Source organism: Parasteatoda tepidariorum, chromosome 10 (assembly GCF_043381705.1).
Source record: "Parasteatoda tepidariorum isolate YZ-2023 chromosome 10, CAS_Ptep_4.0, whole genome shotgun sequence".
NCBI lineage: Eukaryota > Metazoa > Arthropoda > Arachnida > Araneae > Theridiidae > Parasteatoda > Parasteatoda tepidariorum.
The window spans coordinates 12,575,162-12,594,441 of NC_092213.1; the positions used below are offsets into that span (position 1 = coordinate 12,575,162).

The 19,280-nt window shown below is 31.5% G+C and overlaps 2 protein-coding genes across 2 annotated transcripts in view; both read right to left on the reverse strand.

Annotated features, from left to right (window-relative positions):
- Positions 1-4,143: 4,143 nt before the first annotated feature.
- LOC107437264 (LRP2-binding protein-like) lies at positions 4,144-10,253 on the reverse strand. The gene is made up of 3 exons (XM_016049197.3): positions 10,089-10,253; positions 6,346-6,508; positions 4,144-4,315 (listed from the first exon to the last, which is right to left on the reverse strand). The coding sequence occupies exons 1-3, from the start codon at positions 10,241-10,243 to the stop codon at positions 4,250-4,252; spliced, it is 384 nt and encodes a 127-aa protein (XP_015904683.2). The 5' UTR covers positions 10,244-10,253; the 3' UTR covers positions 4,144-4,249.
- A 2,144-nt stretch (positions 10,254-12,397) lies between these two features.
- Positions 12,398-19,280, reverse strand: part of LOC107436811 (LRP2-binding protein) — a 145,520-nt gene continuing 138,637 nt past the window's right edge. Inside the window, exons 3-5 of the mRNA XM_043044128.2 lie at positions 18,703-18,816; positions 18,268-18,416; positions 12,398-12,596 (exon numbers count right to left, since the gene is read on the reverse strand). Coding sequence (XP_042900062.1) covers positions 12,398-12,596; positions 18,268-18,416; positions 18,703-18,816 — 462 coding nt within the window. The remainder of the gene's footprint in view (positions 12,597-18,267; positions 18,417-18,702; positions 18,817-19,280) is intronic.

Genomic DNA, 19,280 nt, shown 5'->3' on the forward strand with positions numbered 1-19,280 from the left:
ACTGGTTTTTTTTCTAAGTTAATGAAAATAAAAGATAAACTTTAATTTTCTTGTACCTTTAGTGATGTTCCGCATCAAAAGTATGTTAAAAATACGAAAAACAACTTCCAACCAGTGAGGGAACAGGCATGTTCCTATTCTGGGTATAGATTTCCCTGTGAATGAACAGTATGTGTTAATATGTTGACACTTTAATTTTCAATTCATGATTACAAAAAAAATTTAAAATTTTTCAAGTATTTATATGTTATGATTTCAAGAACAGGATTGTTTTTAAATATTTGTATGGCTTATAAATTCATAAAGAGCATTAAAAAATAACCAAAATTAAGTGTTCCTTTACTGGGTGTTCCTTCAGTGGTAAGAGCTGTTCCTTCACTTGGTCTTCTTAATACTTGTTATTTGAACCTTCAAAACTTTAAAACAATATTATGTATGTTCTATGAAATTTTTTTTACATAATTTGCAATTAGAAACAAATATGTTGACACGGTCATTTAAGTAAAATTACGAATTTTGAAATTAATATGATTTCTTAAAAGGCAAGCGAAGCTTAAGTGTTCCTTTACTGGTTAGTTTACTCTATATGGAGAAATTTTGCCGTTGTACATTTGCGTTATTTGGAGAGGAAAAACACGAAACCCTTCCACGTTTATCTTGACGGCAAATGGATTCTAACTCATGATCCGCTTACCACAGAGGATATATTACGTCAGCACTGTGGTCGGTGCAAGCTGGGTGCGGAATTCGTATTGACCAGTCTTCGCTGGGATCGACGGATTATTATTTGACACTTTGCATCAATTGGATACTTGCAACTCGAGAAGAAGACGATATACAAACTTGTGATTATGACCTCAGTGCCAGTTGATCGCTTATAAACTAGATGGCGTGATAAATTCTACCTAAGTTTCTTCAAATAAAGTTAGAACGTTAATTAACGTGAAGTTATAATAAATACAACTTCGTATCGCTCATCGAATTAGTTAAAATATATGTCTTTCTTGTCTGAGACTTTTCCTTAGATTTATTTTTCTGTTCATGTTGCAAGCGTGATGTTGATTTGTGTACTTAGCAACTTCAATGAATAATTACTTTGTTAACATGGCGTTAACATTACTAAGTTCTGCATGGCTTCGTGTCTGTCATAATGTAAAATAAGAAATATATAGTGAAATAATTGAAATCTTTGTGAAAGAATATAGAATGTGTCACTTTAGAGAATTGATATTTGACGGGCTTGACTTACTCGAAATGGAATGGAAAGAACAGTTTCTAACATAAACAAATGCCACGTTTTGCTATATCATCTGGTGAATTCTATAATGATCTTGCGGTTTAAGTGGGAAGTTGTCAGTGAAAAAACAAAATTAAGTTCTTTGTTGAGAAAAAGTGAAAATACTTTTCCAGCAACTAAATATAATCTGATCATCCCAGTCGGAACAATATCAGTTCCAGAAAAATCGATTTCAAACTGAACCATGATATTACTAAGTTGAACCTAAATGATGTGCAGATTTTATGCAACCTAACTAAATTGAACTACGTTTTCGCCTAAGTTGAACTATTGTATAGTTGAATTAAATATGTTGTGCTGTTTTGAATGACAATTTGACAATCCAAGCTCGCCAACCATTGGTCTTTGGGGCATTAAGTCAGGAAGGAGAGCCTTTCGTTTTAACGAGAGAGAACCACAAAAGTAAAAGGACCCTTTGGTTCAGAACCCCACGAATAGATGGCAGCATCACTTATTTGTGAGACCATTACCTCAATTTAAACATAGACCTGAAGGGAAAGGAAATTTCTTCAGATGGTTACCCATGGTACTTCTCAACAACTGACAACAGACTTTCGATTCCACAGATTTTTCGATCACGTATACTGATGGATCTTAGCGGAGTAGAGGATCGAATCCCGGCCTCTCTGGACCGCAACCTGACTCTCTAACCTTTGAGCTTCTACGGCTCTTGAAGGTTATTGCGAATTTGGACGATATTAGCATTCAATGCATTCCTCAATCCTTGACAATGGTGTCAGTTAATTCATTTCAGGTACACGAATCTGAATGGATAGTGTTTACGAGGGTTGCTATTTATATTTCTGGCCTTGGCAACAGTAAGTGTTGCTAGGCGACCGCAGACGATTTTAATCGAAAGTTTGATATTTTTAAACATAAATTCAGCAGATGATTTATCATTATAGCTTCATTTGTGTTGTTGACAGTAAATTGAACAGTTCTTCTCTTTCAAAAAATGGAATTGAATCGTGAACATTTTCGTGCCATTATTTTTCATAATGTGTAGTTAAATAATTGATTACAAGAGTGCTTCGATGAACTTAATTCTTTATTCAGCGATAAAGCGCCATCCTACAGCACTGTAAAAAATTGGTATAACGAATTTAATCGTGGTCGATGTTCGATCCAGGACGAATCCCGTGCAGGTCGTCCAAAATCCGTTGTTGTGCCAGAAAAGATCGATGCTGTGCGTGAACTGATAAAGCAAGATCGTCATGTGACATACCGTGAGATAGAGGCGTCTTTGGACATTAGTATGACTAGCATCAATAAAATATTGCATGAACATTTGAGCGTAAAAAAAATTTGTTCGCGTTGGATCCCGCATAATCTGACAAACGCTCAAAAAAAGGCTCGTGTCGATTGGTGCAAGGAAATGTTGGAAAAATACGTTCAAGGTACATCAAAGGCTGTGTATAACATCTACACAGGTGACGAATCATGGATCTATGCATATGAGCCGGAAACAAAACAGCAATCAACTGTATGGGTCTTCCAAGACGAGGCAAAACCAACAAAAGTTGTTCGAGGAAGAAGCACATCGAAACAAATGATTGCCTGTTTCTTCGGCATTAACGGTCATGTGGCAACAGTGGCGTTAGAGCAACGCAGGACGGTCAATTCTGAATGGTACACGACCATTTGTTTGCCAGAAGTCATCGGAGAAATTCGAAAAAAGCAGAAGAACAGGCGAATCATTCTTCATCATGACAATGCGAGCTCTCACACATCGACTCAAACAAAGGCATTTCTGACGGAGCGAAAGATCGAACTGATGGGTCATCCGCCGTACAGCCCTGATTTGGCACCCAATGACTTCTTCTTATTCCCACACATCAAAAATAAATTACGTGGACAACGATTTTCGACCCCCGAAGAAGCGGTTGATGCATTCAAAACGCATGTTTTGGAGTTACCTCAATCGGACTGGAAAAAGTGCTTTGAAAATTGGTTCAAACGCATGCAAAAGTGTATTGATCATCATGGAGAATATTTTGAAAAACAATAAAACCAATTTCGATCCTACATATTTGTTTTTTCATTATTAGGCCAGAAATATAAATAACAACCCTCGTACTACTCTAAGGCGCTGCAAGCTTTTTTACTGCTTATACTTCTGTGTTACTGTTTCCGGGGTGTTTTGAAACAATTTAACTCACAACGTGATTATTGTATTTTGAGACTCTCCAGAGTAGTATTTGCGTGTATTTGTTACCTGATTTAAAATTTTTGTTTAAAAAAAATCGTTAAAAGTATCGTTACTTGAAAACCTGTCATTTCAAGACCTAAGAGTCATGATTTGAAGAAAAAAATCGTTTTAAAATATTTCTTACCCTGTCAACAATATACCAACTTCGAAATTTAACCCTAAATGATAATTTGTAAAATGAACTTAACTCGAACAATATTCTAATACTAATTCTAGCATGATAGTACTTGAAAAAAGAACAAACAAGAATAAACAAGTAAAAAGAGGAAAAATAGGGACTGCCAATAAAGCGAGCTCTTTCTAAATCTAGCAAACATGTCACCTTTTTTAACAATACGCCTATAAATAACTAAAACAAATTTTCATTTCAAACTCACCAGAATTACTTAATATCATTAATATCTTTTGAAATGCAGCAGATTTGAGCTAAGAAATTATATAATTTATTACTTTTATTTAAAACAAAATTATCTGGTTTAAAATATCGCCTCGAAGAATAAACTGTAGTAAACAGCTGTATACTTTCTAAACGGAAATAGAACAGGCCAAGAGCTCGAGATCGTTGTTTACATTTATATTGATAACATCATCCATAAATGCATTATTCATTACATAAATAAGTGACATGAAACAAGAGTCAGGATATCTGTCAATTGTGGTTTATTGTTTGAATTACATCGTCATCATAAATATAAGATCTTGTCAGATAGCTTGAATTGATGAAATAAACCACTCTTAAGTAGCTAAGCGATTCCTAAAATAGCTTTTGCATGGATATCGTAGGCAACCTCTGGTGATAATTTTATAGCCTAAAAAAAAACAAGAATACTTTCTAAGATTAATTGAAATAATTGGTGGAATATTCATACCTAATTCGAAATAATTAAAATTGAATAACACATGCTGTGGGTGCTTTGCTGGATACTTAGAAACGAATTCGTAGTTTACTAAGTAATTTTCAGTATCTATATCTAAACATTTACTCTATAAATTAAATTTTACCATTTTATTTCATAGTTCAGCTAAATAAAATTGTGAACTTCTATTGTAACAATTTCCGATTACTGTGAAACTCAAATTTAATTTATTATAAAATTTTATCTTTCATGTTTAATAAAAAAAAGCAAAACATAAAATGAACTTACTTTTTGCTCTAAAAGCAACTTTTAAGTATTAATAACAAATTAAAAAATATATGTTACCCGTTAAAAGTATGAAACATTGCCGTTTTGTCATTGAATGCAATGCATTGGATATCTCACAGAATATATATAGCTCGTTCACCAGGAGTTGGCACTTGGCTCCGCCTTCATCACGTGGTATACGACGATACTAATTCGCTATTTTTGGGAAAAGGTTGGGAGCAATCCTGAACAATGTTGCTATTTGGCGATCGTTTGGCAAAAATATTTATTTCGCAAACTTTATGTGCATTTTTTAACAATAAATATTTCATAAATTTGATGATATTTTGCACCCTTTTTTTATGATATTTCTTTCTTTTGAGTGAATAGTTTGTCCTTTATGAGACATTTCACTGGGAGAACAGCAGTTTTTAAATTTAAACTATATTTAATTAGCAAGTGTAACAAAAGGTATAATAACAGATGATAAAGCAAAGTAAGTGACTGAAAAAGAATTTACTTTTTGTGTTTGGCGCAAATTAAGGGTAGTCTCAATTTCAACAACGGAGATGTTTCTCTTCTAACTCCCGCGCTGAAATGAACTCTGCGTCCCAGGAGGTGGAGCCAAGTCTCAACTTCTGGTGAACGAACTATACTTCATATAGCACCCTGATTATATTTTTTAGAATCAAAACTTAAGTTACAAGCTTGCTAATTTGTGTTGAAGCAAAAAATAATCATAAACACTATCGAAATCATTAATTCGAAAACTGTATAAAAAGCATCGAATCCACCTTAATTGCTTAATGAAGCTTAGAAATTTGCCGAATAAAAGTTTTCCAATAGCTTTCTGTTTTTTCATTGCAGTTAAATAGGTTTTCATGTTTTAATGCCGATGTGATCGCTAGTGATTTGCATCCTCAATAGTGTCATTGTTTTTTTTTCCTTACTCCTTTCAATATTAATTTGCAATTCCTAAAATGAGTAATTTTGATTCCCGTTTTTAAAAATATTAAAAAAAAATATATGCAAAATGGGGGTTATTTAACAAATCTCATTAATAATAGAAATTGTGGCTCTTTTAAAAGTACTGAAATAAATGTAGAATATCTCATAAAAGTAGGGAAATGAATAGAGAATAGTTTTTAAAAGTACGGATTGAATTTACTGGAATAAAACATGGTGGTGATTTTGTAGGGAGCTTGAAAAAGTACGTTGTCTTAGGTTGAAATTAAACCACTCGAAAGCTTCTTACAGACCAAATATTTTCAACTGAAAACCGATATCTTTAAGAAAAATTGGAAAATTTAAATTCTATATGAGCAATTCTACAAATAAACGCCAATTAGGCGGCCAAAAAAAAAATAAAAAAAATTTTGGGNAAGTACTGAAATAAATGTAGAATATCTCATAAAAGTAGGGAAATGAATAGAGAATAGCTTTTAAAAGTACGGATTGAATTTACTGGGATAAAACATGGTGGTGATTTTGTAGGGAGCTTGTAAAAGTACGTTGTCTTAGGTTGAAATTAAACCACTCGAAAGCTTCTTACAGGACAAATATTTTCAACTGAAAACCGATATCTTTAAGAAAAATTGGAAAAATTTGAATTCTTTATGTATTTACAACTGACTACGCTTAGCAGTTGATGATTTTCAGAAAGAAATTTCGCATATTCCTCTAATAAGTACAACATGCTTAATTTTTAAAATTACTTTTGTAATTAACTCTTTTGCATATTCAATGTCTCCTATATTTTCTGAGTGCTCCAAGCAAAGTGCTAAGTAATAACATCCCATGGCTATTCCTTTCTTTATATCCTTTATTGTACAATTCTCTTGCTTTGCCAAACTTTCAATATCTTTCTCAGCATCCAATCTACAAATAAACAAGTTTGTTCTTTAATGTAGGCAGAATCAGTTCTATTGCCCTTCTTTCAAGAGAACTCCTCTCGACTTCAAGTCCGCGGTTGTCTGCTTATCATGGAAATCAGACCAAAATCATTTCAAATTGGAGGAATTGACGAAAGGGCCTGGGCTGCCTCTCTACACTAACGCAAAACCACTAGCTATTTGAACAAATCAAACACACAAAAATTCCAAGTGACCTTCCTTTGTAACCATAGTAACATATGCGAATCTATTAATCTGGAGGAGTTCTCTTGAGAGTCGAACAGTATTTAACAGAGATTTAAATGTATAAAGTTGCGATGCTATTTTCACACCCAAGCAAAAAAGCTATGTTTATTGTATGGAATTTTAATAATAATTTTAATTACCGTTACTTTGGCACACAAATTTCAGATATGGAAATTACTTTTTATATGTAAGATAAGGATTTAGGGTTACGCTTGTAGATGTTTAGAATTCAACTTTTTGTTTCAGCGGAGTTGCATCAAAGATATAAAATCAATCTGATAAGGAAACATGATTTCAATAATATGAGCATACCAAAAAGAGTTAAAATTACATTGAAATATCATAAATTATTTTACTTTTATGCAGCCGAGAATTTTCCATGTATTACATTTTAGCTACAGTGAATCTTCAAAAGTATAGTTGATAAAAGAAAACTCTTTGTATAATTAAAATAAGCGCAGCGCATAGAATCAAAGTCAGTTTCAAAATTTCCAGCTCATTTTTTTTAGTTATTTAATTAAAAAAACGAGAATAAATAATTATTTAAATTACTTATTTCAAGACTTTTTTTCAAAAATATTTAACTTATTTACCATTAATAAAATGGTTGTTGTTCTGTGTACGTTCTCTTTCAGATATAATTCGCCTATACTCATAACAAAGCTTATGTTTAGTTTAGTGGTCACTCTAGCGTTATGTGGCCGGTGGTTTTAGAATTCAAGCCTGATTTGGGCTGTTGACAAGCTTGGTAAGGAGATCAGTTGATTACCGCAACCGCTAGATAGCCGATTTCAATAGTGATCGTACAATGCAAGCATGCGTAAGTATTGTAGTCAGATCAACATTAAGGATGAATTCTAAACCATCGCCAATAACCCATTAATGAAGTTCCAAGACAATTTTAATTTTAAAAAAATCAAATAAAAATATTTAATATTAAAATCTTCAGACATTCTTTAAATGTTTTAAAAGTCCTATTCATTTCAAACATAAATTATAAACTAAATACCACAAAATATTTTTAAATGAAAAAAACATTAAAAACTGGAAAAGAGGAAATTTATTTATTGTCAGAACTAAAACAAAAACATAGGGTTCATCGCTTTCAAAACAGACAAATGGAGAACTTCCAATATTAAACGTTTAATTCCAAAGTTAAACTCCCTGCGCTATAAGACAGTTAAAAACCAGAGTAATTTTTCTTTTTTAATCTATTTGAAACACTTATTTAAATTTTATTCTATTTCTTTATTTTCTTCTTTTTAGTCTTTTGTCTGTTAGAGTGATAGCGGTGCAGTTTCTGACATATTTCGGAGAGAAAAAAAAAATTTGACGTGTGTTAGAATTATTCACAGAGCTGTTATGGATATTAAGTTTGAGCATTCTACTTAGTCAGAAAAAGATCACAATTTTGACGGAACATAAATTATATTTGGCGATAAAAATTCTGCCTGTAGAGGACAAATAACAATTGAAACTTGCATTGTCATCAAACACAGTGTTCTTGCTGAAAGTTGAGCACTCTAACTGCTCAGAAAAAGGTCGAAATTTGATCAAAGAGAAATTATGTTTGTCGGTAAAAATTCTGCCTGTATCAACCTGGAAACGGGTGAAAATATTTATTTTTTATGTTCCGGAGTTCAAGTGCTCTTCTAAACACTTTAACTAGTCGGGAAATGCTTGAAATTTGAGCTAACACTGAATCCTTTTAGAAGATTATACGGCGATAAATAGTAGTTAAGAAATTATTGAAATTTGTGCTGACGCTGAATCCATTTTTGAGATAATACGGCGATGAATAGTGATTAGGAAAGTATTGAAATTTGTGCTGACGCTGAATTTTTTGTGGAGATAATACTGAGTTAAATAGTTAGTGTTTAAATTTGTACTGACATTGAATCTCTTTTGGAGTTAATATGGTGATAAGTAGTGGTTAGGAAAGTATTGAAATTTGTACTGACGCTGAATCCCTTTTGGAGATAATATGGTGATAAGTAGTGGTTAGGAAAGTATTGAAATTTGTGCTGACGCTGAATCCCTTTTGAAGATAATATGTTGATAAGTAGTGGTTAGGAAAGTATTGAAATTTGCGCTGACGCTGAATCCCTTTTGGAGATAATATGGTGATAAGTAGTGGTTAGGAAAGTATTGAAATTTGCACTGACGTTGAATCTCTTTTGAAGTTAATATGGTGATAAGCAGTGGTTAGGAAAGTATTGAAATTTGTGCTGACGCTGAATCCCTTTTGGAGATAATATGTTGATAAGTAGTGGTTAGGAAAGTATTGAAATTTGTACTGACGTTGAATCTCTTTTGGAGATAATATGGTGATAAGTAATGGTTAGGAAAGTATTGAAATTTGTACTGACGCTGAATCCCTTTAAGAAATTAAAGAGAGAAAGAAATATTGAAAAGATTAAATAATGAAGAAATTATTTGGTTAAGAAATTATTGAAATTTGTGCTGACGCAGAATCCTTTTTGGAGATAATACAGCGGTAAATAAATGCTTGGAAATTTTATTTTATTTTATAACCGTCATTGAAAACTTTATCCAATTTTCAGTTTACGACTATCAATGTTCAACTCCGTAGCCTTGTAATTTTGAACCAAATCCAGAAGATAAGGAAAATCCTGGATCAACTGTTGGGAGAAAATCTCCTTAGTGGAGGACTTTTTGATGGAATTAATTCGTATATGCGTTACATGAAGAGGAAAACCACGAAAACCTCCCTCGGTTAGCCTGATGGCATGGGGACTCAGACCCATGTTCCGTCTACCACTCAGGTTATTTTACGTCAGAACTATGGTCGGTGCGAGCCGGGTGCGGAATTCGTATCGACCAACCAACGCTTGGATTCAAATTGAGCATCACATTGGGAGGCGAGTGCTCTATCCCCTGAGCCCTCACGGTTCTGGTTAGGAGATTATTGAAATTTGCGGTGACGCTGAATCCCTTTTGGAGATAATACGGCGATAGATATTGGTTAGTAAATTATTGAAACTTGCATTGTCTTTAGATACAAATATCCAGTGGAAAGATGAGAACTCCAGTTAGTCGGAAAGTGTTTAGAATTTTGATTGACAGTAAATTCGTTGCTCCGGTACTAAGGCTATAAATTTTGCTTGCAACTCTAATGAAATAAATGAAAGGCACAGAGCTACAAATGAGATTCAATTGCTCCAGTTAGTCAGAAAGTGATTGGAATTTTGATTGCAAGACTACATAATCACTAAAACGATAGCAAGTAAGTAAAAAAGTGATCACAATTGCATCTTATTTTTTAATAGTTGGATATGTATATAAATATACCATCATACTCATTTCCGATGGTTGCAGCTTTATGGAACAATTTTCTTCGGAAGTAATAAGCAGTTAAATGACCCTTAGCAAAGGTATTGGAGTCAGCTGCATGTGTCAGATACTTGTAGGCAAGTTCCAAGTTTTTTTCTGTACCGATTCCGCGCAAATACATCACACCTAATGCTCCTGAAAATATACAAGTATATAAATATGTAAAAGAGTTTAAAAAAATATAAAAAAAACGTAAAAAATATTTTCTGTTTGAATTTTTATTGATCAGTAAATTTAATTTTTTTCAAACTCTACACATTTTTAAATTATATACACAAATGGGTAAGTGTACTTTTATTTCATACGATTACTGTGGCATCAATACACGGTTTATTCTTGGTTGTAAAAGTGTTGAAAAACAGTTTTTGAAGTCGTCGTTCGTAATGTTCTTCAGTTATGGCATTCTTAATGTTTTCTTTCAAATTTATCCCTTAGCAAATTATCTGGTTTTGGAAACATAGATTTCCGAGTAAGCTTCCAAAGCTAAACTGCTCCTCTTTCAACAAAAAACTTTATCAAGTTTTAAAGAATTCGAAACTAAAACTTGCAATAATATGCTCCATTTCGCCAATTCAATGATTCTTAAACAGGCTCACATCGAAATGATTTGAACAAAGTGGCAAGTCATGAATATTCGAATTGTTTAAATGTAGTGAGCAAAGCAACTATTAATCAAATTTGCTAAGCCAAGAATTAACATAAATTTTTCTACCACTTGAAAAACTATTTCCAGAAAGCTAAACAATTGGCATCACTGGGAAAGTGTAGTGTATAATTCATTTGCACTGCATACTTACCAACTTTCACTCTTCAAGAGAATGGATTTTTCAAGTCGTAGAAAAACTATTAACGAAAAACAATCTCACTCAAAAATATATTTATATTTTGACTAGGCTGAAATACTATGCTTTTGGCTATAATGCTTATATATAGTTGTTGTAATTATTTATATGTAGTGGAGGTCAAACTCATTTATAATTATTATTAAAATTCAAGAAGCTTAATGGAAGAACATGAGTTTCGCAACCATTTTAAATATGGAAATAAAATCTTCCGAAAAAAACTGGAACAGTTGGCAGTTTTGGAAATGTCTCCATATGCTAAAGAAGCAAGATTAAGCGTCTTGAAGTGAGTAAGAAAATCCCAGCGTCAGAATATAAGACTTAAAAAATATTTCTATATATTTTACAGCTTATTTTACTTATAACTTTTGCTTATTGAATAAACAAACGCTATTTAAATTTGCTATAGCACTTTTGTGTAAATCGTTGCTGTTTAGAAGACTACTCCCAGGCTAGAATCCTAGCGATGGCTGGTTGATTTGAATTCTGCTTCCGGTTCGTACAGAGAACAGTGACGTAAGATATTTCCAGTGGTATCGTGGATTAAAATTTCCTCATCTTCGGGCTAAACTTGGAATGTTTTCTTCCTCATGTAATGCAAATGATGATTAGTTTCATCAAAAAGCCTTTCAAGGTGGCAAGTTTGTCCCAATGCACGATCCAGGATCACTCCTGGTTTTCAGCGTTGGGTTAAAAATTTCATTTAACACTGCTAATTGCAAACCTAAAAATAGGTTGACTGTTCAACGCCAGATACAAAATAAGAAGAAAAAGCTTTTGTGTGCATTGAGTTAGAACCCGAGTTAGAACTCAGTGAGTTTGAACCCTAGTGACTGCTGATCGATATAAATTCAGCTCCCGGCTTGCATAGAGAGCAAAGCTGATGTAAAATATCCTCAGTGGTAGACGGAAGATAGATTAGAATCGGGCTAACCGTGAGGAGATTGTCGGTGCTTTCCACCCCATGCAACGCAAATGCTGGTTAGTTGGATTTAAAAAATTCTGCAAGAGGGCTAGATTGCCCCAATGTTTGATTCAGGATCACTCCTAGTCTTTTGGATTGCGTCTGATTGGATTTTTACAAGGTTATGGGACTGAATCGAGATAGCTGTAATGTCAAACATGGATCGGCTGTTTCTACACTTGTTACAATAAAATAAAATAAAACAAAATAAAATAAAATAAAATAAAATAAAATAAAATAAAATAAAATAAAATAAAAACTTCTGTGCCATTCCTAAACACTTCAGTTGCAAACACTGCTGTTTCTTTGTGTCTTCTTGTATTTTAGGAACTTTAGATTATCGTTCATTTTTCTCAAATGTGAATAGTTTACAAAGTATGTAAAAAAAAAGGTCTTTTTTTCAAAAAATTAAAACTCAGCTGGTCACCTCATCAAGCATTTTTTTTTCTTTCACACAAATATAAATAAATTATGAATAATACCATTTACCTTTAGATGCAATATTTCCAGATTCTTTTGCTCTTTTATGCCACATAAATGCTTTTTTGGGATTGTAATACTGAGGATTGGAGTAATACATGCCTAATGCTCTTTGACATTGAACTACACCAAAAAAATGTTCACCCGTAGAAATATTCTTTTTTATTTTCGCTCCTCGCAACCAGTACCTAAAACAAAATAATAAAATTAGCAAGTATTTATGGTAAATTAAAGCTTAAAAAATAGGCATGTGTTTTAGAAGTAATGAAATTAGTCAATATATAAAGTAAAGCAGTAAAATTAGTTGGCATCAAAAGTAAAATAGTTGAATCAGTCAGCAGCCAACATACCGATATACAGCTGGTTTTCAAAAAAGAAATGTTAAAACGTTGAAAATAGTTATCAAGGAAATGGAATTCTTTATTCTGGAATCTGGCTATTTTATTTCGAATATCAATATATCAAAATTACGGTAGTAAAATCAGCCAGGATCCAAAAATATCGGTTTTGAATTTATTAAAAAACCAATTGTTATAATGCTGAGAATAGTTATCAAAGAAGCGGAGTGACTTATTTTTGAATTTGACTATTTTACTTCAAATTGGTAGTTGAATTGATCGACGATAATGGATTGTTCGATGAGAAATGAAAATTAGATTTCTTTCTATGCGTGCGCATCCTTTCCATCATTTATTTAATATATTGTTATAGAAAAAAAGTCTTTTTTGGAATTTTCTATTGGCAATTTACATGAAAAATTTTATACAAACAAACGGAATATTAAATAAATTATTGTTTATTGGTCGGATATCAATATAATTTTTATCTGTTAAAACAAATCGTAAATTTCGGAACCTAGAACCTATAGGATTCTGCAGAACATCTTTTGGGAATTGAAAGCCTTGGCACTAGACATCCGGTTACCTGTACTTTGTTTTCTGGATTGTATTTAAAATTACAAGGTTAAGGAGCTGAACTTTGATAAGCATAAACTCTTTGACACAGAGTTTTTATTAAATATAATAATTCTCATTATATTATAATAATTTAGGATAAAAGTAAGTGAACATATCAGTATTTTAATAATTTATGGTTATGAAATATTCCTGACAAACAATAATTGTTCGAATTTGCACTTATTTAGATTTAAGGTACGTACTTTATTTACTTCTCAGCACAACTGTATAATGGACTATTGGCGACAGCCTTTGAAATATCCCTGAGGATGATCTGAAGACATGCCATCGCAATTTTGATGCTCTATAGAGGGGATGGCGTCCCTGCTTTGGTAGCCCGACGACCTGCACGCGAAGTCGAGCTCTTTATGATAGAACAGTTTAACGAGAACCGATACCGTGCACCCTTGGTCCCAATGCAAGCTGATCAAAGCGGTCACCCTCACGCTTACTGAGCGCAGCCAGTGATGCTTGATTTCGGTGTTCTAGTGGGAACCATGTTTTTACGATCAGTACACTGCAGGACTATTTCGATCTAAGAGAAACAATTAGTCATCATTGAAATTTATTTAATTTACGAAATCAATTATTAATAAATTTTTGATTATTAATGAAAAAAAATTCAATCTCCTTTTTTGGATTTTAGCAGATATATATCAGATTAGATTTAGCAGATTCGAGTAAATATAATTCCGATAATCTAACAGATTTTTGAATAATTATTAAACTGCTTTTATGATTAAAAAGTATCAAAATATATTTTTGTTTGTCATTATAGCGTCAGAAAAAAATATATATAAGGTACACCTATATCCCATTTGAGTCAAAGGGTTAATACAATATATGGAACAACTTTTTAATGTTTGTAATAAAATAACACAAATAAAAGTGTTTTTATGAAGTTCAAGTTGCATCTTCGATCACATTTGATTCATATTTGTATCAAATGTGAAGCAAAAGAGGTAGAATATTGTAAAAAGGAATCATATGCGTGTTTCCATTTATTATATGATCCAATGCATTTACTTAAAAAAATATTTATTTGTTTGAAAAAGTCACTGTTGTTTTGTACCATTATTGAATGAAGAGTTTATTTTAAAAACTTTTTTTAATTCTATGATGAAGACATTTTGTATTGATTTTGATCAGGAATAAGATACACGTCAAAACAAATGACACCGGAACTATTTTCCCTTTTCGGAAATGCATCCTGAGTCGGTAAGAAGTTCCGCTAAAAATCTCAGTCTATCATTTTGCTAAGAATTCCTTAAGATTATTATCGAAGAAAAATTGTCAGGAAAATGGCATCACCTTAAAAGTACAAATTTTAGTACCTATATTTCGTAAAAGCAGATACAGAAGTTATAAGAATGGCTGTTGTTTTCCGGTACTAATGTTAGTTTCTTTTAGTTGGCTGTTGTTTTTTTATGGATTAATATGTGTAACTTAAAATTATATTCCTCAAGTTATGTGTAAAAGGCATCAGGTTCTTGAAGTTGTGTTCCTGTAATTGAGTAAGTAAGTTTTGTTATTAATCTTCTGCTTATAGTTTGACTCATATCTTTAATAATTTTCACTTAGTTATAAGCCGAACACAATTTACAAGTTAAAATTTATTTTATATAGCACAATATATGATAGTACAATCTTATGCAGCATTTGAAATTGTACTGAAATATAATATAAGTTCGTACTATCTTATAAAGTATTTGAAATTGTACTATATAATGTAGGATCGTGCTTCTTATACAATATTTTAAATTATATAATAATTATTTGCTAATACTATCTTGCGCAGTGTTTAAAATTGAACAATATTAAAATATATGATAGTCCTTTCTTATACAGTAAAAGAAATTATACAATAGTATGTTTTCTTATATGATATATGATAGTACTATCTTAAATAATGTTTGAAATCGTACTATATTATAATGTATGATAGTACAATCTGATAGATTATTTGAAATTGTACAATATAAAAAATATAATTGTACTAACTTATGCAATATTTTAGATTGTACAAAAGTATAATATAAGACAGTATTATCTTGCATACTATTCAAAATTGTCTACAGTATAATGTATGATAGTACTATCTAACTTAATGTTTGAAATTGTACAATTGCATAATATATGATAGTGCTATCTTATACAGTATTTTAAATTGCACTATAGTATAATACATGATAGTTCAATCGTATGCAGTGTGTGAAATTTTACAGTAGTACTGTCTTATACAGTACTTAAAATGGTATAATAGTGCGAAATATGATGGTACTATTTTATGCAGTATTTGAAATTGTACTATAGTATAATGCATGATAGAACTATCTTATACAGTGTTTGAAATTGAACTATAGTATAATATATATGATAGTACTAGCTTGTACAATGTTTGAAATTGTACAATAGTATAATATATGATAGTAAAATATATGATAGTAAAATATATAATAGTACAATCGTATACAGTGTTTGAAATTGTACAATTTTAATCTTTTTAAAAAATACTCCTTCCAATGAACATATTGACTAAAAACAAAGTTATACAGATTTTTTTTGTGCATTGTGTTACTTATTTTCTGGATGAATATGGGAGGGGAATTTTTTTTTTTTTTGCAGGAAAGCCACCAGATTGAAATTCAGAATAAGCCGAGGCTAACACAGAAGGTTAATTTAAACAAATCAGAAACGTTACGTTTTAAAACATTGGATGTTGACACATAAGTTTAAATGTCGATTTAAAAGATAAGGACAAATTCAAAACGTTAAAAAGTGATTGTGCAACTATTTTCATTATTAGAATTTTCTGCGAAAAACAAAACGTTCCCATCAACCAAAGTTTATATGTACTACTACAAAGTCCTATCGTCTGAAATAATGTCTTTAATGACTGTTTTATTCAACAAAAGTGGTTACTAACAGAAGAAATTTTCTACTGAAAATCAATACAAATTTACTGATACTCTTATAAGAATTTCCAGATTCAAAAAAAAAAAAAATTTAAAATCGGGTAGTTAATAAGCTAATAGGATAATAATTTTTAATGAACGTAAAACAAAAATAAATTTTCCTTTTTTCTAATCCTTTTATTAAATCATGATATGATTAAATAAAAACACAATACTACATAAAGAAACAGTTTTTTTTGAAAAAATATTTAGTGTAGCACCCGCAATATAATATTCAATTTCTAATTTTTATTACTTAAAAACAGCAATGCGAATATATATGTGTGTTTAAATATAAACTACAAAAAAAGAAAAAATTAACGCATACATTAACCTCCCACCAAAAATAAAAAAAATTGTTTCAAAAAGCAAAGAATTGCCAAAAAAAAAAAAAAAAAAAATTCGAACATACCAGGTTTATATTATTATTATAGAATCTATTCAATCATCTAGGATTTTCACAAAAAATATTGACAAATATGCAATGTTTTACAAGCAAAACCTAATTGAGTGAAGTGTTTCATCAGGCTACGCAAAATGCTATTTTTTCTATTCCTGNTGGTGACCTGCAAAATCATGCTGCATCCGTCGGAACAACCAGTAATCAGAAGGAGCAATGTCCAGTGAATACAGCGGGTGTGGTAAAATATCCCACTTGAGCGTTTCCAAATAGTTTTTTACGACTTTTGAGACATTAGTCCGACCGTTATTATGCAGAAGAATAACTTTGTCATGTCTTTGCTCATATTCCGCCCTTTTTTCTCGCAATGCTTGGCTCAAATGAATCAGTTGTAGCCTATACCAATCGCCCGTAATGGAATCACCAGTTTGTAGCAGCTCATAGTATACAAAACTATTCACCATTTATCATTCACCATTTACCATTCTTTATTCACCATTAACCATTCGTGAAACGTCGAAGCCATTCCCTACATGATTTATCAGTTGGAGCATTGTGAACATAAACTTCTACAAGCATTCAATGCGCTTCAGCTGCACTTTCCTTCCTATTAAGGCAGAAACATAAAACTTCCCGCAAATGGTGCTTCATTACCGCAAAATGTGACATATTCAACAAAGTAAAAAACAGGGTTTTTGTATGAAACTCAAAGTGAGGTAAACTGAATATTATTGACAGATGCTTAACCTCTCTGAAACCACCGAAACCAGCTGTCACTATATAACATTCATTACAGTAGAGCCATTTTTTAAAAACGGACCGAACTACTTTGTACACCCAATATATTAAAAATATAAACCTCAAAATAAACAAAATTAACACATGCATTAACCTTCCGCCAAAAATAAAAAAATTGTTCCTTATAATTGGTTTTATTTTGATAAACAATTCTTATTTATGTTTGTTTATGAAGGTCAACTTTTCTATTTTTTCAATTTTGCTACAAAAAGCACCATACATGAAATTCGTCCGTCATTATAAAAAATTTGCTCACGTAAGTTGGAGTCAAGGTAGAAATAAGGCAAGCGAAAAAAATTATCTATATTGCACAAATTTGTTTCTATTTATAATAAGAACATTTTTTAAAAGATAAACACTAGTGTTTTACGCATGCATCTACGCTTAATCTATAATTACCGATTTTGAATTCTACTAATTACTTATATGCATCAAATATTTTTCATTGTTTTTTAAAGGTATTTATAAAAAAAAAACTTTCGAAAAAATTTATATTTAATTCCTGTCACTGGACAGAAACACAAATTTACTCTAAAAAATTACTGTGAATTAATTTTTAAACCTAACCGTTGTCAGAGCTTAAGGCTTAGGTCAGTGTTATGTATTAAGAACTGCCCATTATCAAGAAAATGCAACTTCACAAGCATACATAAGGAACAGTTATTATATTTTCCACATTCATGACATTGGATGCATGAATCTCCATAATTTTATTTCAATTATAGAACATAAAATAGGTATTGAAATGTACCTTTTGGCCAAAGCATCATCTTTAGGCAAAACAAACCCTTTAAAACAAAGTTCACCGTATTGATACAAAGCAATAGCTAATAATCCTTCTTCACCTGAGCGGTAATTTTCAAAATTGATTAATTTTTGCAAATACGACACTCCTCTCGGCTGCAAAGAAAAAAACATTATTTGAAAAAAAAAATTCATATTGTGGCACTTTTATAATGGTCCTAATAAACTAGCACACATCGTTTTCGATAAGTTAGTTCTGCATCTATGTATGCGAATAGTAATAATGACGAAATATTTCATCGAAATAACAAAATCACAACTGAGGCTTAGAAACAATAGTTGCATAAGAACTTCATTTGAACATCATGCTCCCTAGCGTGCAGTGCTCCCTAGTATAGAAAACCCCTCCTCCTGATTTAAAACAGTTAAAGTCACCATTTACCATGTCTTGAACCGCTCCGTAACCATCAAAGTACATGTAGGCTAGAAATAGCATAGCCCTCGCTTCACAATTTTCATACCTGAAAAGTATAGGCAAAGCTTTTCCTGTATTTCCCTGTAATAGACAAAGCAAATTGTTATTTCCTGATACACTTGACTGTAAAATAGTTTAGTGTTTTGTAAAAGGTGGCAACAACTCAACACCCTAAGTAGTGTANATTCGTTTCGGCCCATAGAAGGTTCTGTGAGAGATAAAAAATAATTCAATGTATAGAAAAATCGGTATTTTATTACTTCAATGCAGACTGTTAGTTATTGTAATTGTCTCATAATCCAATTAATTGGATAATTAATTATTTTGCTAATTAATAAATTAATTAACAATCGTTTCGGCCCGTAGAAGGTCCTGTGAGCGATAAAAAATAATTCAATATATAGAAAAATCGGTATTTAATCACTTCAATGCAGACTATTAGTTATTGTAATTGTCTCATAATCCAATTAATTTGTAATTAATTGGATAATTAATTAATTTGATAATTGATAAATTAATCAGAAAATTAATTAATTATTAATAAA